The 25,721-nt window shown below is 49.9% G+C and overlaps 1 protein-coding gene across 2 annotated transcripts in view; it reads right to left on the bottom strand.

Moving 5' to 3' along the window:
• Positions 1-25,721, bottom strand: part of CRMP1 (collapsin response mediator protein 1) — a 71,473-nt gene that overhangs the window by 19,761 nt on the left and 25,991 nt on the right. For both annotated transcript variants that reach the window (XM_021100983.1, XM_021100984.1), the window contains exons 2-7: positions 25,292-25,380; positions 20,687-20,871; positions 16,667-16,831; positions 7,913-7,974; positions 5,621-5,701; positions 88-156 (exon numbers count right to left, since the gene is read on the bottom strand). In XM_021100983.1, the coding sequence (XP_020956642.1) occupies positions 88-156; positions 5,621-5,701; positions 7,913-7,974; positions 16,667-16,831; positions 20,687-20,871; positions 25,292-25,380 (651 nt within the window). The remainder of the gene's footprint in view (positions 1-87; positions 157-5,620; positions 5,702-7,912; positions 7,975-16,666; positions 16,832-20,686; positions 20,872-25,291; positions 25,381-25,721) is intronic.

The following is a 25,721-nucleotide window of genomic DNA, read 5'->3' as shown; positions in this document are numbered from 1 at the left end:
GCTCTAGCTGGGCTGTTCCAGCTGGAACCGCATCAGGGCGTGCTCTCAGCTACATCAGAGTGTCACACCCAGCGGAGGCTCCTTTACCTCTTCAGGTCTGCTCAGAGCGTGGCCCTCAGGACCGGTGATGCCCATCTCTAAGATCCGCTTTTGTTCCTACAAGGACAAATGAGTCAGTGATGACAGAAGGTCAGAGTCAAGGGAAGCCAACCCTCCGCCCCCAGGTAGGCAGAAGGGGCAGCGGAGGCCAGGATGGGGAGGGGTTTGCATGGGGTCTAAGGGGCTGGGGGCCGTCCACACCTTCTCTGCTCCCCCCACCACCCCTGCACCTTCCCCCGTTGCCACCCGGGGTAGCCACATCCACCCCCGCGCTATTCACCCTGTGGGACCAGTGGGAGGAGGCAGGGCTGTAAGATCTGAGCCTCAAAGCCCACCCATCACTCTTCCGGCTTCCAAGGCTGTGCCACAGGGTGAGAGAGGAAAGACGGGCGGTGTTTAGGGATTACACGGATGCGGAAATCAGAGAGCCCTACACCGGGCATCCAGTCCAGAACCGACCATCTCTGTGACTTTGGGCGGGTCGGTCAAGCTGAGTCTCAATTTTCTCTTCTTTTTCTTTTTTAAATTGAAGTGTAGTTGATTTAGGGTATTTACAGTATTGTGTCAGTTTCAGGCATATAACAAAGTGATTCAGTGACACACACGATATAGTATTATCCTATATGAATAATTGCTATAATTAAATTTTATTTATAATTATATACAAATTGGAATATGTATATATTTTTTCGCATCCTTTTCTCATACAGATCATTACAAAATACTGCATATAGTTCCCTGTGCTATATAGTAGGAATTTGTTGCTAATTTTACATATATAGGGGCGTGCAGATGTTAATTCCAAACTCCTAATTGATCCCTCGCCCCCTTTCCCCTTTGGCAACAATTTGTTTTCTTGTCTGCGAGTCTACTCCTGTTTTGTATTTGTATCATCAGTTTTTTAAGGTTCCACTTATAAGCGATACATGGTATTTGTCTTTGTCTGGCTGACTTCACTTAGTCTGATCATCTCTAGGTCCATCCACGTTGCTGCAAATGGCATTATTTCATTAGTCTTCTCAGCACCTGCATCCCAGAGGTGCTATAACACATCACTGACGTGGCAGGTGTGAAAAGCTGGCACGATACCCAGTGCATCGTAAGAGCTTGTTAATTGTCAGCCAGCTCTCTTTTTTTCAACTGTCATTTCCTCTTCCTGGTACCTGTCTGTCTAACAGGAACCCTCTACTTCAAGCTCATCATATAAATGAAACGATTCCCTGAGCTAATGGCCCAGATTCAAATCCATTCGCTCCAAGGTGCTCCCTCCCTCGGAATACCTCACCGTCTCAAAAATAGTCTTTTTCTGTTGCCCAGATGTCAGCTGTGCTGCGGCTAATTTTAACTTCCACAGTTTCTGTATCATGATTCTTGAACATGCCCAGGCTCTATCAACAGTGAAAAAAATCCTAATTTCAACTGTGCGTTTGTGGTTATTAACCTTGAGAGTTTTTTTTATAAGAACGTACGCTGGAAATGATTTCCAGATCGAGCAGCTGGGGTGGGTTTAAGGAAAGAATGGGAAAATGTCAGTTCTTACGATGTTTACAAGGCATTTTTGTAAACTGTTTATAAAAAGATGTATGATGTGGAGACATGCCGATGAGAGATGGTTCCTATTTCTGTTGGAAGGAAGGAAGGAGGAGAGAAAAAGAGGGAGGACAGAGGTGATATAACAGGGGACAACGACAGAGCACAAAAAGACCGGAGTAGGGATTCCAGCTAAAGAGCGTGGGCTAAGTACATGCATTATTTTCGCTCCGTTCTGAAGTTCTGCTCGAGGGAGAGACATGGTACCCAAGGGCCAAGCGAACGCAGAGAAGATAACGGACACAAAATTTTGGCATCTGGGAAGTAGATGTACAAAAAGTAAGAGATTTATTGGAACTGAGCAAAGTCCATCTTAAATGAGCAGCGAGGAAAGCTAATTCCCTGATGTGGAGCTGAGGGCTCCCAACTCGACTTCACACACACAAGTGGAGGGATCCAGGCTGGGACAGCCTGGAAAACCGTGCAGCAGTGAAAGCTGCACATATGCACACCCACGATGCAGAAGTCTCACTCTAGGCGTTTGCTAACGGAAATGCACAGATATGTTTAACCCAAGACTGAACGAGAGAGAATGTTCAAGGAAGCTTCACACACAAGCGTCCCAGATTCTTCACTATCCAAACATCGACTGGAGAACTAATTGTGACCTATTCCTGCTGTGAAATTCTACACCCTGAGAAAAAAGAAAACATTCTCAATTCACGTAACAACAGGGGTGACTCTCCCAGGCCTGGCTTTGAGCAAAAGAAGCCAGATGGGAAAGAGCACATACATGCAGTGTGGCTCCATGTTTACGAAGTTCAAAACCAGGCAAACCCAAGGTAGGTGTGTCGGGCAGCTTCTCAGAGGCTCCCGGAGATTCTGCCCCTGCTTGCGTGTGGGCCGGACCTCTCTTCCAATGAGCAGAACACGGGGAAAGAGATAGGATGTGACTTCTGTGATTTGTTTAATTTGTTTAATTTTTAATTTTTTGAAGCTTATTTTCTTGACAATGCTGTGTCCCTTTCTGCTGTACAGCCAAGTAATACAGTTATAACGTATCTATTTTTTTCATATTCTTTTCCATTATGGTCTATCACAGGCTACTGAATGGATGTCACTTATGAGTTGGGATGACAAAGGGACTCTGGATTCCCCCTCGCACACCCTCTCTTGCTCTCTGACTCAGTCACGTGGAAGGAAGCCAGATGCCCACCTGGCAAGAAGCAGGCGGGCATCTGCCCAAGAGCCGGCAAAGAACAAAGGCCATAGAACAGAGATGATCATTCTGATAGCCTGCAAGGAACTGGAGCCTGGGAAGAACCATCCGAGGGAGGCTGGAAGGGAATTCTGCTCCAGACCAACTCGGAGATAACTGCAGCCCCGCCTGACACCTTCAATGCAGCCTGAGAGAGATCCCGAGCCCAAAGACCCAGCCAAGCCACAGCGGGACTCCTGACCTACAGGACCAGGGTGCAGAAAATACGCATTTGTTTTAAGATGCTAAGTGTGTGGAGGCAAATTGTTATGCAGCCACAGAGAACTAATACAGATAGATGGTGATCAGAAGTAGGGTGTTAAACTATAAAACCATAGCAATTACCTAAAAATGTGGGAATGGCTTTGGAAATGGGCAGTGAATGGAGGTTGGAAGAATTCCAAAGCATGTGTCAGAGAAAGCCGAGGAGAGCCTGAAATGGGCAGTCAGTAGACATATGGACTTTTTGAGGACAGTGCTAGTGAGAGCTCAAAAGGCAACAGGGAGTATGTTATCGGAAACTGGAGAATGGGGAATCTTGTTAAGTAGTAAGAGGAAGCTTGGCAACCCTGTCACCTGCAGTGATGTGGAAACGGGGAAATGTATCCAATGAACTCGGGGATCCAGCAAATTGTCAAGGGACTGCTTGGTTTCTTCTTGCTGCTTTTAATAAAATGTGAGAGGCACAGATAAATGAGGGTGTTCCCACAGAGCCTCTCAATCAAAATTAAGGCCTCTACGAAACTCAAGAATGTACCTTTCCACTGTCTAAGAAGGAAGAGGAAGGCAGATTGGGAAGAAATCTGTGGTGTCTTTAATGGAGTGAAGCCCAGTGAGAGGCACAGGAGGCCCGCAAAGGTTTGGGATGAATTATTTCAGCAAAACACTGGCAGACTGGACTGGATGGACTGAGACATACAAAATGAATGGAAGCAGCTGGGCTCCTAAACTCCCTCTGTGCAGGAAGCAGGCTGAGAAAATCACTCCGCTGCAAACATGTGCAACCTTTCATGAAAAGGAAAGATGGAACCAAGAGGCCAGAAGGTGGAGCCAAGAGCCAGAGAGAATTATTCTCAGGCTTCAAGACCTCATCATGGAACCGCCAACACTTGTCCGACTAGATTTCAGAACTGCTATGGACCAGTGAGCCCTGATGCCTTCCATTGTCCCTATAAATGGAATGACCACCCCACCATCGCATGTTGTATTCTGAGTGTGTGGGTGGGGAGGCAGATAACTCACCTCTCTACCTTCACAGACCTACAGGTTGTAGGAACTAAACCAGGAAGTTTCATCTATACCCAGACGTGACTTACACGATTCCAATCTTTGATGCTGTAATGAGATTAAGAGTTTGGAGAACTGCTGGAAAGGGATGATGTGTTTTGCATATGAGAAGGTCGTCAATCACTGGGGGCCAGAGGACAGCCTGGCAGGCAACCCGATACAGAGCCCAATGATTGTGACTTGCTGGCCTTCACGCCTTTGTATAATCCCATCTTTTTGGATGTGGGCTGGATTTAGCAACTCCTTACCAATGACCAGAATATTGCTGTGTGATGGAACTGAGTTGCTGTTTTTTTCCTTTGCATTTGAAAATATTTCAACTTTACAGAAAAACTGCCAGCACACCAATAATAGGAAGTAAAGACAAAGAGCTCACACTAATAGTGAAGCTTTACATCTCATGCCCTTAACCCTCATGCTGCAATTCCACTGGGCTTTGGAGCCAGATGGAACTGTATTAAAATTCTGGCTCTGCGGCCCCCAACACAGTGAGCACATTATTAATATGTGGGCCCTGGTTTCCTCATCTACAGAGCGAGAAACAATTTAGAAGTAGCAGCATGCGTGGCCTTAATTACTTTCATTGGACGCGTCCTGATTTTTGGCACCAGGAGCCAGCCGCCCTGTACAGAGACCAAGCAGCCCTTCTCAACTTCCTCCTCTTCTTTCCCCATCCAATCAGTCGCTGGGTCCTGTAGATAATATTCCTTCTCTCTCCCACGCTTGCCTCTTCCACCTCCCCTCCGTCTCCTTGCTTCGTTTTCTATGAGAACGGCTGGAGTAAAACCTAGCTGGTCAACCTGACACTGTTCTACTCTTGTCAAATTCTCCTCCCTACGGCCAGAATGATCAACACGGACTCATGTCTCACTCTGTCCAAAACTTCAGCACGACTACAGCCTGCTACATGACCAACACGGACCTTCAAATATATGATATCATTTCATCCTCACAGTCAGGTGAGGTAGGTGCTTTGAGATGAAGAACAGGAGCCTTCATGGGTTAGAGTGCCTTGCCCAACATCAGAGGGCCAACGGATGGAAGAGGCAGGGTTACAACGCCTGCTCCGAGCCTAAGCTCTGTCCATCATCCCTGCTCCCAAGTCCTGCAGGATGACAAGCAACCCCAGCTTCTATGTGTGTTGCCCCTGGGATCCTTTCAGATCCTTGTTTATTCCTCAGGCAAATCCTCCAGGGCAGTTATGTTACCCCCACTGTACAGGTGAGAGAACGAAGATTCAAAGGGCAATGTGACTTGCCAAAGGCCACTTGGCAGATAGCGTGTGCACACTGCATACCTGGAGTATCTGACCTGCCATCTAGCTCTCGGCTTGACCCTTCACTGTCTGGTGACGTCACTGATCCACAACCCACCCCTTTTTCTCAGACCCTTTGCAACATGAGAAGCAGACTGAGGAGGACAGGGGAGGACACTCCCACCACTCACCTGAGCTATCAAATCTCCATTCTCTGCGTGGACCAAGATCACAGCTCCCAGTCCCTTAAGGAAGGTGAAAGCTTCATAGAGCTACGGATGGATAAACAGAGATTGGGGTGAGACGAAAAAAATCTCAGGACAAGCACCCGAAAGACCGCTCTTCTGCTCACACAGTCATCCACCTGCCAGGATCTCCATCCACATAATGGAATGTGTTGCTCAACCAGTAAGAGTTGGAAAAGCTCCTCCCTTGACCCTGACACCCTCCAGATCCAACAGTAGGAAGTTGGGGGGGGCGGGGGGGGAGATAGCACAGAATGATAAAGGTCACACCAAGGCGTGATGATACCCGCAATCTCAGTGCCTGTTTGTGGCTTAGTTCCTTGGGGGCGCCTACAGCTGTTGATGGCAATAGCAATGCTGAGAAGTCACTTTCAGTTTTATTGGAATTATGTAAGTAAACCTGCTAAGCCTGTGGCCACCACCTACCACTGAAGATGTGTACATCTTGACAAAAATTCCAATCCAGGGGAGTTCCCATCGGGGCTCAGTGGAAATGAATCTGACTAGCATCCATGAGGACACCGGTTCAATCCCTGGCTTCACTCAGCCGGTTAAGGATCCGGCGTTGCCGTGAGCTGTGGTGTAGGTCACAGACATGGCTTGGATCGGACGTTGTCATGGCTGTGGCATAGGCCAGCATCTACAGCTCTGATTTGACATGTGGCCTGGGAACCTCCCTATGCTGCCAGTGCAGCCCTAAAAATACAAAAAAAAAAAAAAAAAAAAATCCAACCCCTATCACTCCATAGACCAACTGGGGTAGGAACCGAGTCCTCTAATAACTCTGATACTCAGATAACATCTATTCTGCCAACCATCACCTTATTTAGCCAATACAGGGCCTGCCCCCTGGCCAGTGCCCTCTTCTCACCTGCAAAGGATCTGCAATTAGCCATTTGCACCTGGTGAGGACTAAAGCCACATGTCCCCTCCTCAGGGGCTCCTGAAGCTCCATTTTGTCCTCTATGCATACACCAGGAGGACAACATTGAGCTACTGAATCTCCATTTCCTGTGGACCAAGATCACAGCTCCCAGTCCCGGGATGTGGGGTTTTAGACGTAGACAGGGGGCCGAGGAGACACTTAGAGGTGTGAGCACTTTTGAGGACCTACGCCCAAAGTCTGCTCAACTCCATCTACAACCAGAGCGTCAGTGAAACAGACATTAGAATGAAACGGGAGAACAGGTCAATTACCCTGGGGAGACACACACCACTTTCTCATGAAATGGAACGAACTTTCAGCCTTCTGATGGCTGCATCAAAGGTCTGCAGGGCATCTTGGGTAGGTCGTATTCTCCAATTCTGGCTATTTTGAAAGGCCAGACATGGAGTGGTTCTTCCATGGCACATGAGACCCCATGGCAATAATGAAAACCAGCGTATTAACCCTTGCATGGCACCTGCTGTGTATCCAGCACTGCCCTAGAGCTTTACTTGTATTAAGTCATTTAATCCTCTGACAATCTCTTTAAGGCAGGTGCCATGAGGAGCCTAAAGCACAGAGAGGTTAGGAAAGTGGCTCCAGGCTGCACAGCAAGGCCAGGGCTTGTCGCCAAGCAGTCTAGCTCCAGCATCCATGCCCTTTGCCGTGACACCATCCCACATTTTCAATAAGCAGAGGGCAGAGCAATAATAATAAAACCAGAAGAGGAGTCCCAGTGGTGTAAGAAGGCCAGATGCTCAATAAATTGAAATCCCCACACCTGTTCTCCTTCTACCACCATCCTCTCTGGCTCATCTCATCCACGTAACAACGGCTTGAGGTTGGAAGAGCCAGAAATAATCACACTGTATAGATGAGAAAACTGAGAAGGGAAGTGACTTGCAACTGGCCGGAGGGAGAGCCAGGGCTTTCCTCCAGGTCCCTTGCTCTGAGCTCCAGAATCAACAGCAGAGTTTTCAGTTAGTACAGATTCCTGAACCCTACCCTTAGCATCCGTGACGGAATCTAAGAGCCTGTATTTTTAGTGAGCTCTTTAGATGAGGCTGAGCCAGGTTGGGGGATCACCTTGCAGGGGACCACCTGCTGCACCCCACTCTTGGAGCCTGAAAGGAATGCAGGCTCAGGAAGAGGTGCGACGGACCCAGGTCACGTGGCAGGTTAATGGCAGACCCAGGAATTGAACACACAGCTTTCTCCAGTCTGCTCTGACATCTCCCCTGCTCCACAACGCCTTACTTGACAAGGCTGGCCCGTTCCTACCCAGGCAAGGCAGAGGGTGTGCAGGGACCTACCTGGCTATCTGACATTTGGTAGAGATCCTTATAGGCCATGTAGACTTGGAAGGAATTGACACCTGTTTCGAGACAAAAAGAGAGTGGAAAAATGCATTGAAGAAGAAGGAACAAGTCTTTCCAGTAAATCGATAAGCACAAGCACAACTAAGACAGAAGTGTGCCATGAGAATTCACAACGGTGGGGGGGGCACCTAAGCCAGCCTGGGGGTGTGAGCAAGGGTCTAAGGTCACAAGCAAACTGAGTCTGAAGAAGGAAGAGGAGGGGGAAGAGGAAGAGGCGGAGGGAGAGGGGTAGAATGTGGACTGAGAGGGATGGGCATCCATGGCTTGGACTTGACCTTCAGGAGGATGAAAGGACATGAGTGTGTGATACTAGAAAGTGTCCTGTGGCTGAAGCAAAAGGAGCATGTAGGGTTTTTTTTAATCACTATTTTTTTTTAATTTTGGTAAAATACGCATAACCAAATTAACCATCACAACCACTTAAGAGGACAATTCTTTGGCATTTAGTGCATTCACCATGGTGCACAGCCATCACTACTATCTAGGAGAACATGTGCTTTTAAATCAAGGGAATCACATGATCAGAATTTTTTAGTCTCAGAAGGACTGTTCCAGAAGGAGGATGGGTGCAGAGAACAGTACGGGGAAGTGGAGATGAGCTGGAGAATGTTGAAGGCAAAAGGGACAGGTGGGCTGAGGCTCTGAGCTGGCGGGGGTGGGGGTGTGGCCTCAGGGATGGAGAGGGGGTGAGGATCTGAAAAGGCTGAAATGACAGGACGTACTGTGCAGCCAACAGAGAGCAGGCGGAGTGGAGAGGACTGCTCTCTAATATGCCTTCGAGTGGCTTGAGAATGGGGACCACATCTGACACTTTATTTTCTCTTGCAAACCTGCATGTGCTATGCAATTAATGTCTGTTGGGGGGATCAGGAATCACTTGAATAAGAAAAAGAAATTAGGGCAAAAGTACTAAATGGGATTGAGACTTCTTTTACACTAAGCAACAGTGAGGACAAGCCAAAAAATCTTTTGTCTGTAAGACCATGGCAACGAACTTCTTCTTCCCCAGAAGATCAGGAAAGATTGAAAGAAAAAATAATATTCTGAGATTAACATACAAGTATCTGTCTCTATTTAATCACATATACTTAAATACAAAAACAAAGACTCAGGATATACATAGATGCAGAAGAACTACCAATGGGTGACAGGTAAAACCATAGTAAGAGGTAAAGTCATAGCCTTAAATACTTCATTATTTGTTCAAGGGGAGGAGAGGGATATATCAACTGAGCAAGCTTCTACACTAAGTATCTCTTTTTTTTCTTAGGGCTACACCTGCAGCACATGGAGGTTACCAGGCTATGGGTCGAACTGGAGCTACAGCTGCCAGCTATGCTACAGCCACAGCAACACCAGATCCAAGCCACGTTCGTGACCTACACCACAGCTCATGGCAACACCAGATCCTTAACCCACTGAGTGGAGCCAGGGATTGAACTCTCATCCTCATGGATACCAGTCAGGTTCATTCTTACTGGGCCACAACAGGAACTCCTACACTAAGAATTTTTAAAAGAAGAAAATGAAACTTCACCAGAAATTAGAAGTACACAATACAAATAAAAGCAGAAATAATGAACTGGCAGAATTATAAATATGCCCTAGTACTGATTCTTGTGGCTGGGGGAATGGGGGTGCAGCTATTCCAGATTTGAAGCTTTCTTCAAAGTCATGACAGATTTTATTTGTTATAAACAGAAAACTTTTGTCAGTTAATTCTTAAAAACTCAAAATAAAAGGCAAGCAATCAACATGAACATATCTGCAACAAATTTAACAAAAGTTTTTTTTAGAAAAAAAAAACCTGTTATTTTAAAAACATCACAGTGCTTACTTTGGGGGAGAAAGAGGGAGTTTTGATTATAATGAAGCCCATTAGAGGGCTGGGCATCTATGTTTGGGCAAAGTTTTATTTCTTATTTGGGGAGGGTAGTCTTGTAATTCATAAAGCCACATATTATTTCTTTCTTTTTCGGCTGCCCCTGAATCATATGGAAGTTCCCAGAGCCAGGAACAGAATGTGAGCTGGCACTGTGACCTATGCCACAGCTGCAGAGACACTGGATCTTTAACCTAGTGTGCTGGGCCGGGGATCAAACTGGTGCCTCCACAGAGACAAGCCATATTGTTAACTCCCTGAGCCACGGCAGGAACTCCAAGCCATATTTTTGACGTGGGTGGTTTTCTGTATCTATTTTATCCTATATTTTAAAAGTTTAAAATAAAAGCAAAGAAGCAAAAAAAGACCACAAAATTTCTAGACAATTTTTTTAAAATGGCTAACAAAGATAGAAACGAGATAGAGTTTTCCTTGTAATCAAAGCAATTCAGATGAAAGCCTCAATGTTGCAGCACATTTTAGAATATGCAGCTCAATGCTAGTGACTGTGCATCAAAATGAGTCCCTCTTCCACAGCAAGTGACAGTGAAATTGGCACAACCCACATCAGGAGGTGGAAATGTTTGTCTATCTTTGGCCTGATAATTGCACTACTCACACATACCAGGAAGTAAATACCTTGGGACATACAAAACTTGCCAATTTCCCAAATGCCATCATCACAGTTCCTCTCCAGAGAGGCTGCACAGACCACCGATTCACAAGGATTGTACTGGACACCTACTGGGGGGATGTCAACTCATTCAGAATACCCTCCAGTTCCCAGAACCGTCTTACATGTCCTAGCCAAATACCCTCTTCCCCATCCATCCAGTGACCTTGGCCATGTTCAGACCACGTGGTCAGGGATCCCAGATGGTTAGTCCAGGGCTGGGCCCCCAACAGATGCACAGCTGAGCCAGAGGAGGGACAGAAGCCAAGTGATACCAAGGGACCAATGTGTGAAACAGGTGTCTACCCATACAGGCTGGGCTGCCCTCCGCCACGGGGACTGCGGACTGGAGAAGGCAGGTCCAGCGTGAGCGGGGAGAGCAGAGCTGGCAGAAAGAGCAAAGCAGGGACGAGGGCAAGAAGGTTCCTTGGCATGGGATTCCAGGAGATGCGTCTCTATCCCCAAAGCAAATCTGCTCCGTTTAGCTGGAGCCAAGCTCTGGAGTGAGTCTCTCATCTGTGATCAAACACAGGAAAGCTGAGATCTACACATGCATGAAGAAAAACGGGATTCGTTAACAATATACAGGGAGTTCCTGTCAGTAGCAAACCCAACTAGTATCCACAAGGACTCGGGTTGGATCCCTGACCTCGCTCAGTGGGTTAAGGATTTGGTGTTGCTGTGAGCTGTGGTGTAGGTTGCAGATGCAGCTCTGATCCCGCATTGCTGTGGCTGTGGTGTAGGCTGGCAGCTGCAGCTCCAATTTGACACCTAACCTGGGAACCTCCATATGCTGCAGGTGCAGCCATAAAAAGACCGAAAAAAAAACCCCAAAACAGACCTGATATACAGGTTTCTTGACTGAAGGGCTTCTCACAGATTTTAACATGACAATATGTCTTACGAATATTCAAGAAGAAAATAGAGAGGGAGCATTTCCCAAACTTAGGAGACTCAGAAGCCCTTCTCGTGGAATATTTATTTTCCCACTCATCAAATATTGACTGAGTACTTATCACGTGTGAGCGCCATTCTCGAAGCTAAAGACACGGCTGTGAACGAGGTAGGAAGGATCCCTGTCTATATTCTACTGGGAATAAGCAATGAACAAACAAAGAGGAGAATTCCACGCAGAAGTAGGAGGCAGAAAGAAACTAAACAGGCTGGTGAATATTTTAAAGTTTCACGAAACTTTTGCAGTGACCCTTATCAAGAGGTAGAATCCAGAGTTCCCGTCACGGCTCAGCGGTTCACGAACCCAACTAGTATCCATGAGGATGCAGGTTCGATCCCTGGCTTCGCTCAGGGGCTTAAGGATCTGGTGTTGCTGTGAGCTGTCAGAGACGTGGCTTGGATCTGGCATGGCTGTGGCTGTGGGGTGGGCCAGCACCTGCAGCTCTGATGCAACCCCTAGCCTGGGACTCCCCATATGCCGAGAGTTTGGCCCTAAGAAGACAAAAATACAAAAAAGGTAGACTCCATTTCCCCACTCTTCATCTTGGTGACACTGAAACTGTCCCCACTAAACACTCACACCGCATCCCCCCTCCCCCAGCCCTGGGACGCCCCACCCCCATTCTACTCTCTCTCTATGCCCTGGGGGACTCTGGGCACCTCATACGAGCCCAGTCATACAGCCTCTGTCCTGAGACTGGCTTACTTCCCTGGACTTAATGTCCTCAAGGTGTGTCCATGTTGCAGCAGGTGTCAGAAGCCCCTCCTTTTCAGGGCTGAACAGCATTGCTGCGTAAGGATGGGCCCCATTTTTTTCAGCCGATCTTCCTTTGATGTTGGGTTGTTTTTCCTTCTTTTGACCGGAGAATTAATACGGAGCTCAGACCAGGTCTCACGCCAGGTCCCAGAACTCTGATGAGGGACCACGGGGCGAGCTCAGAGGGATCCGCTTGGTGACATGCCCAGCATCACACGGCCAAGACATGTGAGGGCAGGATTCGGACCTGGCAGCCCATTCTACATCCTGCTGCTTCCTGGAAGCCAGGTGACAAGTTGTTTCATTGTGCGCTTGAGGGCGAGAGGCAGAGAACAGCCAAGCTGCCCAGTCACAGAAGAGGAAACCAAGTTAGAGACGGAGCCGGCCAGCCACTTGCCCGCCTCGTGCAGGTCAGGGGAGCCGGCCGGGCTCACTCTCACTGGCACTTGTCCTGTGCTCCTGGCAGCCGGCCACTTTTGTCCTCACTCTGCACCCCACCCCCTCTAAGAGCTCCCACACGGGTGAAGGGCCGGAGCACCCAGCATCCACACTTAGCTATTTGCTCTATAGAAATACGTGCATCAGCAAATATGGACAACCTTACAAAGGTGTTCTGACCCGGTGCCATTTGAAACAGCAAAACGATGGGAAACAGCCTGCCTGCCGTGGGTACTGTGATCAACACCCAGGTCCTTGTTCAGGAATGAAGAACCCCTCCTCCAGCCCTCCCCCGGAGGCTGGGAGAGCCACAGGCAGTGACCCCCTCAGTGCCAGCCCTGTGCGCATCCCTTTCCATGAGGCCAGCCACCCAGCTCAAGGGCGTGGGAGCAACACCCAATGCCTGGTCCATGGGCTATGACGCCCCCTTGCCCTTGCTCAGAATGAACTTGAAGGACACCAGGTTTTAGGCCAATCCCACTTCCTTTGTTTCACTCAGAGGGGTTGATTCTGAGGCAGAATAATGGTCCCTAAAGATACCCATGCCCCGATCCCCAGAATCCATGAACACATCCCCCTCCCGCCCCAGGCAAAGGAGCTCGGCAGCTGGACTTAGATTGAGGACCCTGAGATGGGAGGTCATCCTGGACTACGAGGGTGGGTTCAATGTCATCGCCAGGGTCAGAGATGGAGACGTGACGATGGAAGCAGAGGCCGGAGGGATGGGGCAGGGCCGTGGGCCGAGGAACGTGGGCAGCCTCCAGGCGCTGGGAAAGGCAAGGGAGGATTCCACCCTGGAGCCTCTGGATGGAAAGGGCCGCCACGCCTGGATGTCAGGCCCTAAGACCCAGTTCAGACTTGTGACCTCCAGAATTGTCACTTGTGCTGTTTGAAACCATAAACCGGTGGGTCTGGTTATAGCAGCCATAGGAAACTAACATCCACTCACTTTCTGCAGGCCCATCTCTGCCTCTCCTAGTTCCCACCCTGGGAGCCCTGACAATACAATTTCTTAAATTCACCAGTGGGAGAGAACTCAACCCAGGACCGCCTGAAAAAAATGGAAAATTCCAAGGGTCTTCTGAGAAATGAGATCCGTATTGCCACGGAATGACGATAAACTCATAATATATATAGGGTCCTTACCACAGGCCAGCATTGTTCTATGAGCACTTTACATGCTCATTTGATCTTCAAAATGACCCTTTAATTACCTTCATTTCTCAGATGGGGAACCTGAGGCACAGAGAGGTTGAGGGACTGGCCCAAGGTCACACAGCTGCTAAGCAGAGGGGGTCTGGTGGCCCTTGACATTTTATTGAGTAAAAAAAAAAACATACTGCAGAATATGACATATATTATAGTTCCACTGATATAAAATTTATGAATATGTGAGTACACATATAAAAACAGAATATGGGGGAGTTCCCGTCGTGGCGCAGTAGTTAACGAATCCAACTAGGAACCATGAGGTTGCGGGTTCGGTCCCTGCCCTTGCTCAGTGGGTTAACGATCCGGCGTTGCCATGAGCTGTGGTGTAGGTTGCAGACGCGGCTCGGATCCTGCGTTGCTGTGGCTCTGGCATAGGCCGGGGGCTACAGCTCCGATTCAACCCCTAGCCTGGGAACCTCCATATGCCGCGGGAGCGGCCCAAAGAAATAGCAAAAAGACAAAAAAAAATAAAAATAAAATAAAAACAGAATATGTATATACACATTCAAAGGTTTCATATAAAAGTAGGAAAAACGCCTGGAAGGACAAACACCAAATAATCACTTTTGCCTTTAGATACTATCATACTGTTTCAATAAACACGTACCAATTCCAAAACCTAAAACAATAAAAAGCATTTCCCAGTGCTGACAAGACATTTAAAATCCATCAGGTGTACCTTAAAATTTTAAGTATTTTCTTTGTAAGTTTCTATCAGGGAAGAAATGAGCTCTTTCGGGACAATGCAATAAATATGGCCTGCAAAGCCCCCTCGGCGACAGAGCTGTGGCACTCTGATGATGGCTCTGTGACCCTGACCCCTCTCCACGTTCCCGTTCATAGTCAGGCTATTAAAGCGGATGTGACGAAGCCCCTGAGGTGACATGGAAAACTGCTCAGGATTTCGTGTTGGGTGAAGAAGGCAAGCGACAACATTGTAAATTCCCCTGTACTATGATTCCGTTTCTTTTCTTTTCTTTTCTTTTTCTTTTTTTTTTTTTTTTGGCTACGCCCATAACATGTGGAAGTTCCCAGAAATAGAACTGGCGCCACAACAGTGACCTGAGCCAGTGCAGTGACAATGCCAGATCCTTAACCCCTTGAGCCACCTGGGAACTCCTGCGCTATGAGTCTGTACAAAACAAGAGTGTGACTTACAGAGCTCCCCTGTGGCACAGCAGGTTAAGGATCCAGTGTTGTCACAGCAGTGCTGCAGCTTGAGTCGCTGCTGTGGTATGCGTTCGATTCCTGGCCCAGGAACTACCGCATGCCAGGGGTGTGGCCAAAAAAATTTTTTTAAGTGTGATTCATAGCAACTTTAATGAGGGCATAAAGCCTTTGGGATACAGCCCAAGCTGGTAAATGAGCAAGGAACACAACGGATATTCACATAAAGGAAAAACATACCCCAAATATTTAACGGCTTTAGCAGTTAAAGAACTGCAATATTCAACGGTAGGCTGATTTTTATTCATCAAATTAGCAATGATTATTGTAAAAGCAATAACACCCAAGGGTGCAAACACGCAGGGAGCGAGAGACATGGGGCTGTGGGCAGACAAGTGGGTGCATTTTGAGGGAAAGCAATTTGACGGTAAGTGTCACCAGCTTGCAAAATGTTAAAAACCTTGACCCCTGTAATTCCATTTCTGGAAATCTAAGGAAATAATTAAAAATGCAAACAAATGTGTATATACGAAGACGTTCAGCAAACACAATTTACAGTAAAGTAAACAGAAACCCTACGTGTCCAATAAAAAGGAAATGGTTAAGCTAATTAACCATTACATTGCATATCATGAGCCATTAGAAAGCTATTAATGAAGAGTAATGATTACTCATAAAATGTTACGTGAAAAAAAAAATTCCGAATAGCTGCTACCTCATAGCTATATAAAGAAAAAACCATCTAAATAGATAGGGGATGGAAAGCAATAAGCCTAAGCATTAATGGTAAACAGAGACTGTGGGTAGGACCAAAGGAAAAAAAATTCCTTTCCCTTGATATTCTGCACTTTTTTTTTGTATTGTGGTAATGATACTTTTATAGGAAAACACAGCACATATATTTTAAAAATTAAAGACACCCCATCTCTCCTTGAAGCATCTCATTCAACTGAGGCTGCCTCCTCAGAGAGCCTCAGAACTGCCCCTTTCTGGAGGGACCACTGGTTCATTCTGTTCTCTTGTTCTTTGCTTCTGTGGGTCTTCAGTTCAATTCAGCCCCCTTTGGGATCGTGCACACTGTAAAGTACCTGCACTGCACGGAGATGTCTTATGGGAGCCCACAAAGAGGGGAGCAGGGGTGGATGCAAAGATAAACAGACATAATTGGGGAAATTATGATTGGGGAAACTGGAGGAGGTGATAGTTGAGCTGGTTAGCAGAATAGAAGAAAGGGCCCCTGATAAGAGATGCTGAGATAGCAAGAGCTAAGGCCCAGGGGTGTAGCGGGGTTTAGGGGACAGCATCTAAGAAATAAGTACCCAGATGAATACACAGTAGGCGGAGGAAAGTGGGACTAGATCAGGGTGTGCCAGGCTAAGGAAATCAGGCTTTCTTCTGTGAAGAGGAGGACCCTCCGTGGAGCCGGAAGGAGGAGAAGACAGACTCTTTAAGGAGGGTCCAATTTTTCCATTGTGTACACGGCAGGGTACAGCTCACAGTTGGGCTCATAGCAAATGCAGATAAAGGGATTTCGAACTCCACAACTCAGACCCAGCAAAGGAACTGAGTTCCAGAACGGTGCCCCATCCCTGGCCTTTAACTGACCTTTGTCCTGCACCAGCACCTCGAGCTCCTCCCGGACGCCATCGTACCAGCTGGTGATGTCCACGTGGAGGGAGTAGTCACAGCAGGATTTGGTGTCAGCTGCTTCATGCCATTTCTCGAAGGAGGTCAGCAGGCTGGACCCAGGTTCAGGGACAACATGGTCAACTGGGACAGAAAAAGGTGTGTCACATTCCAAGATGTGGGGGACCCAAGCTGTTCCAGTGAGAGCCTCTTCCCTGCCTCATCACCACCATCACCATCTTCATCACCATCACCACCATCACCACCATCTCTAATAGTGGCATGACCATCCACCCCATCACCCCATCACCACCATCACCATCTTCATCACCATCACCACCATCACCATCTTCATCACCATCACCATCATCTCTAATAGCAGCATGACCATCCACCCCATCACCCCATCGCCACCATCGCCATGGTCATTATCCTCATCACCACCACTGACATCATCAAGATCAACACCCTCCTCATCACCGTCCCTTTCATCACCACTCCCACCATCAACATCAACACCGCCACCATTCTACCCACTCCTAATCACGACTATCCGCAGTGATGCTGTCACCACCATCGTTAGTCTTCCTGACCACTGCTGTCCCCACCATGGCTCCTGTCATTTCATCCTCACCATCAGCATCATGATTATGTATCAAATGCTGACCAGGTGTCAGATACCGCCACAAAGGCTTCATACGAATGATCTCATTCAACCCTCACAACTACCCTGTGACATGAACAGTAATATCCTCGTTGTGCAGAGGAAGCAACCGAGGCTCAAAGAGGCTGGAAGATTTGCCCAAGGTCACACAACTAGGAAGCAGTAGGGAGACGCTTCTCAGAGTCCAGTCAGTGGCAGAGTCTGAACTCCTTCCTGTTACTCCACGTGACCTCATAGGCATAAAACGCCAAGGTGAAAAGGACCTTAGAGACGAAAAGAATATGAATGCCATCAGCCCTTTTCCAAATAAAATCCGAAATGTAAGGCAGATCAAAGGGGAGACACTCGTCTTTTACACCTCACGGGGCTTCACATATCCCTCCAGCTACTGCCCTGCTTCTAACCTCCATCCTTCATGGCCAGACGGCTGGAAAGAGCAGTCTCCACTCTCCCCTCACCTCCAACTCCAGCCTTTGCTAATCGGACCTTCGGTTCTCACTCTACCTCTCAGGGCAGTGAATCACTCCCTCCTTCTTGGAACTCCTTCCTCCGTGGCTGCCATGGCAACATGGCTTTCTGGCTTTTTGTCCCACTTCTGTGGCCATTTTTTCATCGGTCTCCTTGAAGACTCTCCCTCTTCTACTTGGCCATTAAGTGATCAAAATCCTTAGAGCTCAGTCCTAGAACTTTCTATGCGGCTACTCATTCAAATGTATCACCCCCTCCCAGCCACGCAAATCTAAACGCTGCTGTTTCCCTGGCTTCTCTACCAGGACGATCCCAAAAGTCCTTAAGATTAAAATGTCCAAAACCTCATGTGACATCGTCCCCTCCCCCACCCCAGCTGTAAAGGCTGGCACCTTACAGCTGCGCAAGCTAGAAGCCAGGAAGTCCCCCCTCTTGACCCTTCTTTTCCCTCACATGCCCCCACTGCTGATCCGTCACCAAGAACTACTGATTTCCCTCTGACATGTCCCTGGACCTGCCACCTCCTGGTCACAGCACCCTCATCTCTCAGTGGAACGACTCTAAGCACTTCCCACTGGTCTTGTCACACTCAATCTAGGCCACTCTACTCTGATTTTTTTTTTGTTTGTCTTTTTAGTGCCACACCGGTGGCATATGGAGGTTCCCAGGCTAGCGGCTGAATCAGAGCTATAGCGGCTGGCCTACACCACAGCCACAGCAATGCTGGATCCTTAACCCACTGAGCAAGGCCAGGGATCGAACCTGTGTCCTCATGGATGCTAGTCGGATTCGTTTCCACTGACCTACGACAGGAATTCCCAATTCTGATCTCTTTAAAACAGATTACATCACTTCCTGCTTAATCTCCCTCCATGGCTGCTCATTGCCCAAATGAAAAGACCAAAATTCTTATCTCGGCCATCAAGGCCCAGGACCTCCTTTCCTCGAAGCCTCATCTCACAGCATTCCAGCCCTCGATCTCTGCACCCTTGCCTCCCAGGCTTTCTTGCAGTCTCTTAAATACAAGATGTGTTCCCCCACCACAGGGCCTTTGCACATGCTGTGCCTGCTTCCCAGTGCTCTGCTCCCCTCCTCCCTCTTCACCCAGCTAACTCCCACTCTTCCTTCAGATCGATGCATGAATGCCACTTCTTCAGGGAAGCCTCCCCTGAGCCCTGAGCCCTGCAGTTTCAAGCCCTGTCTCACTCTTTTCGGCAGTTCTAATCTGCTTCTGGTCACTTGTGTGGGTGATGAGCAACTCTTATGGACGGTGAGCCCCTGGAGAACAAGCATCCCGTCTGCTTTGCTCCTTCTCCCCCATCACCTAGCACAGTGCCTGGTGTGGAACAACCCTCAACAAATATCTGTTGAATGAAGAAATGGGGCGGGGACTCAGAACTCCCTGCCCCGCCCCCTGCAGGCCTCCCAAGTGTGCTGTTCATGCTGCTTTCCTGGTTCTTGGTGCTCCAGGAAACACACTTGGAAAACCACCCTTTTGTACCTGGGGAGGATGAGGCCCCCCAGGGTTGGTGAAAGGACCCCCCACGGGTTTCGTGGCTGGCGATGGGACAAGAGCAGAGGGGAATGGCAGGGATCCTGATGCCTCATCCAGGGCTCTGTCCTCTACCCCACACAGGTCCTCTGAGCCTGAAACTTCCATCGCCACCTCTTAGAATGTCCCAGCTCCACCATGCACAGATGCCATGCACAGGGCTAAGGAGGCACACACGGAGGCAGGGGTACCCTGCAAAGTCCACATCACTGATTCAGAAGCTGAGACCCACAGAGGCTAACTGTCCCATGGTGGTGACCAGTGCAAACCCTGGCAGCTGGGACCAAGTCCAAAATCTTGGCTCCTCCCTCTTCCTCAACCGGCAGACCCAGGGCTGCTTTTTGGAAAAGGAATCGGGATGGTGCTTGACCCCCCTGGGCTGGGCCACACCCTCCTGGATCCAGGGGACCGGGAGCTCTGACGCACGAGCTCTGTCCATGGTGGCGGACTCCAGGCAGAGTGTGCTTCCAGAGGAACTCCTATGATGGGGAGATGGGCAGGGGTGTCCCCAGGTCAGGGACAAGCTATCAAGACATAGAGCCTACCTGTTGAAAGAACCCGTCAAATAAACGGCTGCTTATTTAATCAAAAATGCTTATTAAAATGGCATCCAAACAAAAGCAGCTATTAAAAAAATACAACAATCTGGCTGCAAAGAGCAGAGGAGAAAGAGTCCGGCATCCCAGGCGGACCACTGTGGGAGATGGCGTTAGTTGTCCACAGGTCTTTTTTCCCTTCCCACTGTCACCATGGTTCACTGTGGGCAGAATGCAATTTCAGGGACTCTGGATTTGGCCGTGTGATTTGCTTTGGCCAAGAGAACGAGGGCGGAAGTCACAGTGTGTGGGCAAGACATGAGGCAGAACAAAGGAGAGGAAGTTCCCTTCTGGCACGTGTGCCTTCCACCTGGAGAAGAGCACAGCTGAGTTGGTCATTGATTCCAGAATGGGAGGTCCATGGTGCCCACCCAAACCCAACCCACAGCCTAAAGCAGACCCATTTCAGTCCTGCTTCTATTCCTGCAGACCCCTGAATAAGAAAAACAAGTGTGTGCTTGAAGTTTGGGGACTGTTTGTTACGCAGCATTATCACAGCAATACTGACTAATACAACCACTCTCCAACTGTGCGAACTTCAGCCACTTATCTCACCTCCTTGAGCCTCTGCTTCCCCATCTGTCATAATACCTATATCACTGGTTTCAAAACTTTAGCCACCTGCACACCAGGTACCCGAGCAGAGAGCCTGGTGTTGCTCAAGATGCTGGGGATGCAGAATTCACAAGCTATGTCCTAAGAGAGGGGGTACCACTCACTGATCATCGTGGTCCCGCCCACCAGCGCTGCCTTGGTCCCTTGGAAGAAGTCATCAGCGGCCGTCATCCCCTGGGATGGCTTCTGCAGGTACGTGTTGACATCAATACCTCCGGGAATAACCATCCGCCCATTGGCCTCAACGGTCTTCACTCCGCCGGGAACAATGAGGTTCTCTCCTATTTGTCTGGAGACAAACAACAGAGACGGCCTTTGGTTCTTAAAAGAAAAACAAAATGGCGGTCAACTGAGCGGCTCCAGTTGTATTAGGTGAACGCTTCTGAGGCAGGGCCCGCGCGGGGCACTGGGCGGGCAGAGATGACTCAGGCAGCATCCCCGCCCTCCAGGGGCTCACAGCCTAACAAGGAGGAAAAGCATAGAAGCAGGTGGCTATCATCCAGTTCACACAGGGTGGTGGGGAGCACGAGGCGGGCCATTTCACCAGGCTGGTTATCCAGGAAGGCTTCCAGGGGGAGGCGGTGGCAGAGCTGAACCCATCAGCAGTGAGACTGGCATTGACATCAAGTGGCAAAGGGTTCTCTGAGCAGCCTGTCACTCTGGAATGACTTCATACACTTTTGGCAACCGCCCTGGGGACAGAGAGGTGAGCGACGGCGAGGAGGCAGAGGGGAGAGTGCCCTTAGCGCTGCACGTCTTCAGACACCCTGCTGTGGCCTGAACGGTGACTCCCTCAAATCCTTATGTTGGGAGTCCTCACCCCCACAGCACCTGAGAACGTGACTAGATTTGGAGATGGGCCTTCAAAGGCGTCATTATGGTAATGCAAGGCTCTCAGAGTGGCCCTGATCTAATGTGACTGGCGTCCTTGGAAGAAGAGGTATCAGGACACAGACATGCAGAGGGACAAGTGTGTGAGGACACAGGGAGAAGACGGCCGTCTACACCCCAGGAGAGAGGCCTCAGGAGAACCCACCCTGCCCACCACCGGACCTCAGACACCCAGCCTTCGGAACTGGGAGAAATGAATCTTTGCTCTGATCTGTGGACTCTGTTACGTCACCCAGGCGGGTGGACACAGACAGGCAACCTGGGGCCCTGTTTGAAACAGTTGTGAGCACCAGCCTCAGAAAAGCTACTTAACCTCCTGGCAAGTAACCCCCCTTGTCCCCCGAAAGCCTGCAGGGAAGGATTCACGGTGGGGAGGCGGGTGGTGGCCAGAGCTTTCCTAGACAGGCTGCCCATTGCTTCTGTCCCTATGTGCTTGGTACCAGCAAACCTCCTCCAGAAGGAGAGCAAGTTCCAACAGGTGCGGACGGAAGAAGAAGAATTTTGAAGCCTTAGCCCTGTGGTGTCAGCTCTGTCTCATCTGTTGGAACCAGCATCAGGAGATGTGTCCAGGGGCCGGGGGTTGGGAGGTGGGGAGACTCAGCCAGACCAGGACAGAGTCAACAGCCTCCATGGCTGAACCACTACATCTGACTCTGAGCAACTTTTATTTCAAAAAAAAAAAAAAAAAAATCCAGTTGTTCCACTCTCTTGGGATTTGGCCCCAATACTAATTTTTCTAAGTTACATAAAAACATCAAAGATGAAAACAGGAAAACGTTCCTTCGGGGCCCACACGGTCTGGTCCCAAAGAGAATCCACACGCAGGTGCGGAAGCAGAACTCCCTGCTCTTCGGGACCCCTGGCTGGTCCAGGGGGGTTGGGGCACAAAGGTGACGGGACTCCAGCTGGGGCTCTTCCACAGGGCGTGGGCATCACTCACTGGCCACCCTGGAACGGAAGCAGGTCTCGCCAAAGCACAGCGCCAGGGCCATGGCGAGCCCGCAGGAAACGCGTTTCCAGCATTTGCACCAGCACTACGGCTGCGGCCGCGGCCGCTGCTTCTCATTGCCAGCTCCCCTCTCTCCATAATTCCCGCCTTCCTGTACAGAATCCTGTCTGGGCTAATCCTCCCTCTGTCCACCTCCAAGCTCATGGCCAATGCCAGGAGCGGTAGGGAAGAGGGTTTGGAGAAGTTACCCCCAAGCCTTATACCACGCGCAGGGAACCGCTAAGGAACACCAACTGTAGGACGCTCTTCTCAGCCCTTCCCAGGGTCCATCTGCACTAGCTTTGAAAGATGGATAGCGTCCAGCATGAGGAACATGCAGAACGGGCATGCGCAGGGAGTTCCCGTCGTGCTCAGCAGTAACAAACCTGACTAGTATCCATGAGGATGAGGGTTCGATCCCTGGCCTTGCTCAGTGGGTTAAGGATCTGGCGTCGTGGTGGGCTGTGGTGTAGGTCACAGACAAGACTCAGACCCTGAGTTGTTGTGGCTGTGGTGTAGGCCGGCAGGTGTAGCTCCGATTGGACCCCACCTAGCCTGGGAACTTCCATATGCTGCAGGTGCAGCCCTAAAAAGCACACACAAAAAAAGAGAGGTATGCACAGATAGCTGGCACAACCCTCCACGTGGGAACCTGAGGAGTCACCTGCTGCAGTACCAACAAATGCTACTGTTCAGGGGCCATCTCGGCAGGCAGATCGTTGCCTCTCTACAAACCCTCTCTAACCTCCGGCCAACAAGTGGTGAGGGGAGGAGTATTCACACTTGGTGAAAGAGGAGAACAGAATTGCACGGTGACTTGCCCAAGGCCACACAGCGAGTCAGTGTTGGGTCAGGAGTCATGCCCCGTCTCCCCAAGTTTAATATCAGGCTCTGCCCACCCAGCTCGGTGGCCTCTCGGCTTCCCTTCTGCGGAAGCTGCAGATTCTCCCCAAATGGGGATTAAAAACTAGAGGGGACGCCCCCCAGTGAAGCCTCCATGAACTAGAAGGAAGACACTCTGAACGGTTCTCGGCAGGAGTGTGGGTACAAGGAAAAGAAAAGAAGGTGTGAGAATCAGACACCTGCCCCCACCCCAGCACCACTCAGAAAAGAGCCCTGAGCCACCATCATGTGGTTCTCCTAACCCTTGGCAAACGGGATGGAGCCCCTGATGAATCATAACGGATTCTGCACCCACTTAGCTGAACAGCTTTTAGGGAGACTTGGCGCATGGCCACAAATGAAGGGCTTCTTGGGGTTTAATCAAAGTGAAGGGACGTGACGGAGCCTCCTCACGCCACAGCATCCCTGGGTCCCCTCTTTGCACACCTGCTTCTCCAGCCAGTGGGGATCGTGCCCTGCAGGACCGCCCAAAGGCCCTGCAAGGCCTTCAGACCCAGCCAGTGCTCTGCTTAGAAGGCAGGAAAAGCCGCATCAGCGCTTAGAAAGCTTTCAGCCACAGGAACAAAATTAAAAGGTATCTCCCATTCGGAGAGCTGATGAGGAGTTCCCATTGTGGCTCAGTGAAAACGAATCCGACTAGTATCCCTGAGGTTGCGGGGTCTATCCCTGGTCTTGCTCAGTGGGTCAAGGATCCGGCATTGCCATGAGCTGTGGTCGCAGATGTGGCTCGGATCCCGCATTGCTGTGGCTGTGGTGTACGCCAGCAGCCACAGCTCTGATTCGAGCCCTAGCCTGGGAAATTCCATACGCCGGGGGTGTGGCCCTAAAAAGCAAAAACATAAACATACAAATAAAAAAGAAAGAAAAGCTGAAGGACACTGAATTTATGGAAACTGCACTGCGCCCTGAGTCTGCAGGTGTTCACACATACAGCAAGCACTTAATAAGTGGAGCCCGACCGATGAGCCCTTGCTCCATCTGCATACATCCCACTTCGTGCGCCTCTCAACCTCCAACCACGTGTCGCTGGTGGGGATGGCAGTTCCTTCACACCCAGAACCCCAGGGGCCCCACATAAGCAGGGAGCTCAGCCCAGGGTGCTTGTGCCTTATCTAAGCAGGGGTGACTTAGAAATGTCGCTTTCGGAGGCCTCTCAACACACCCCACGCGCCATCATCTGCTTTACCCCCTTTCTGGTTCCAGGCCACACCGTGGCTGCGATCGAGGTCTCCACCGGCGGGTGTGTCAGGGCATGTCTGTCACACTCACGTCATCCACACTCCTGGGTGCTCTCTACTCCTGGCACTGCGCCAGGCCCAGGGCTGGCGGCCATAAGGCAAGACCCCTCATCAGGGACAAGTGCACGACAAGGGGCCAGCACGGAGGGCTTCCTGGAGGAGACGCCATGCAAGCTAGGCCCACAGGACAAACAGAGCCGGGGGGCAGGGGGATGAAACGAGAATGGGGGAGGGCGCGGCATTTCAGGGGGGAGGATATACAGATGCCCAGTTCCCAGGTGAGTGCTGCTTGGCAAGTCCTGCAAACGTCAGAAGTGTTCAGGGTGGCTGGAGAGGGAGCTGGGGGAGGGGAGGGACTGAACTGGGGGAGGGGAGGCCGCCGCTTGACCAGAAGTGGCCACATCCCTCTGGGACGGGGGGGGGGGGGCAGGGACCGCGGCCCTGAGCACCTGCTCTTCACAGGCTCTTGGCACAGATGGTCCCAAAACGCTCATGAAATCCACATGAACAGCAGCCCCATCTCCACCCAGGGTTTATGACTCCCCGGATCTCCCCATCCACAGACTCCCAAGAGCCCCCACACTCATGCCGGGGCAGAGGGCCAGCCTTCCATTCCCCCCAAGGGCCAGGCAGCCGGGGAGATGGAGGGAGGCGGGCTTCTTAAAAGGCTGGTTTGGTCAAAAACCCACTTTATGAGTCCGTCTTCCAGGTAGACGTCGGCGTAGAAGGACTGGTCATCATTGATGATTCGTCCACCCTTGATGAGGAGTCGGTCACTCTGAAAGCCAAGCAAAGCAGGAAGCGTCATTAGAGAAAAGCCAGGAGACTTCTGTCTTTGTTATCATTCGTATTATTTGCTTTTCAGGACCGCACCCACAGCATATGGAAGTTCCCAGGCTAGGGGTTGAATGGGGGCTGCAGCTGTCGGCCTACACCACAGCCACAGCCACACAGGATCCAAGCCGCATCTGTGACCTACACCACCGCTCATGGCAGCACCAGATCCTTAAACCACAGAGTGAGGCCCGGGATCAAACCTGCGTCCTCATGGATCGCAGTATAGTTCAGGTTCATTTCTGCTGAGCCACAGGGGGAACTCCCTCTTTCTAACTTTTAATA

This window comes from Sus scrofa, chromosome 8 (genome assembly GCF_000003025.6).
Source record: "Sus scrofa isolate TJ Tabasco breed Duroc chromosome 8, Sscrofa11.1, whole genome shotgun sequence".
NCBI lineage: Eukaryota > Metazoa > Chordata > Mammalia > Artiodactyla > Suidae > Sus > Sus scrofa.
The sequence above is the reverse complement of the archived record's forward strand: the minus strand, read 5'-3'. Positions and strand labels throughout refer to the sequence as shown.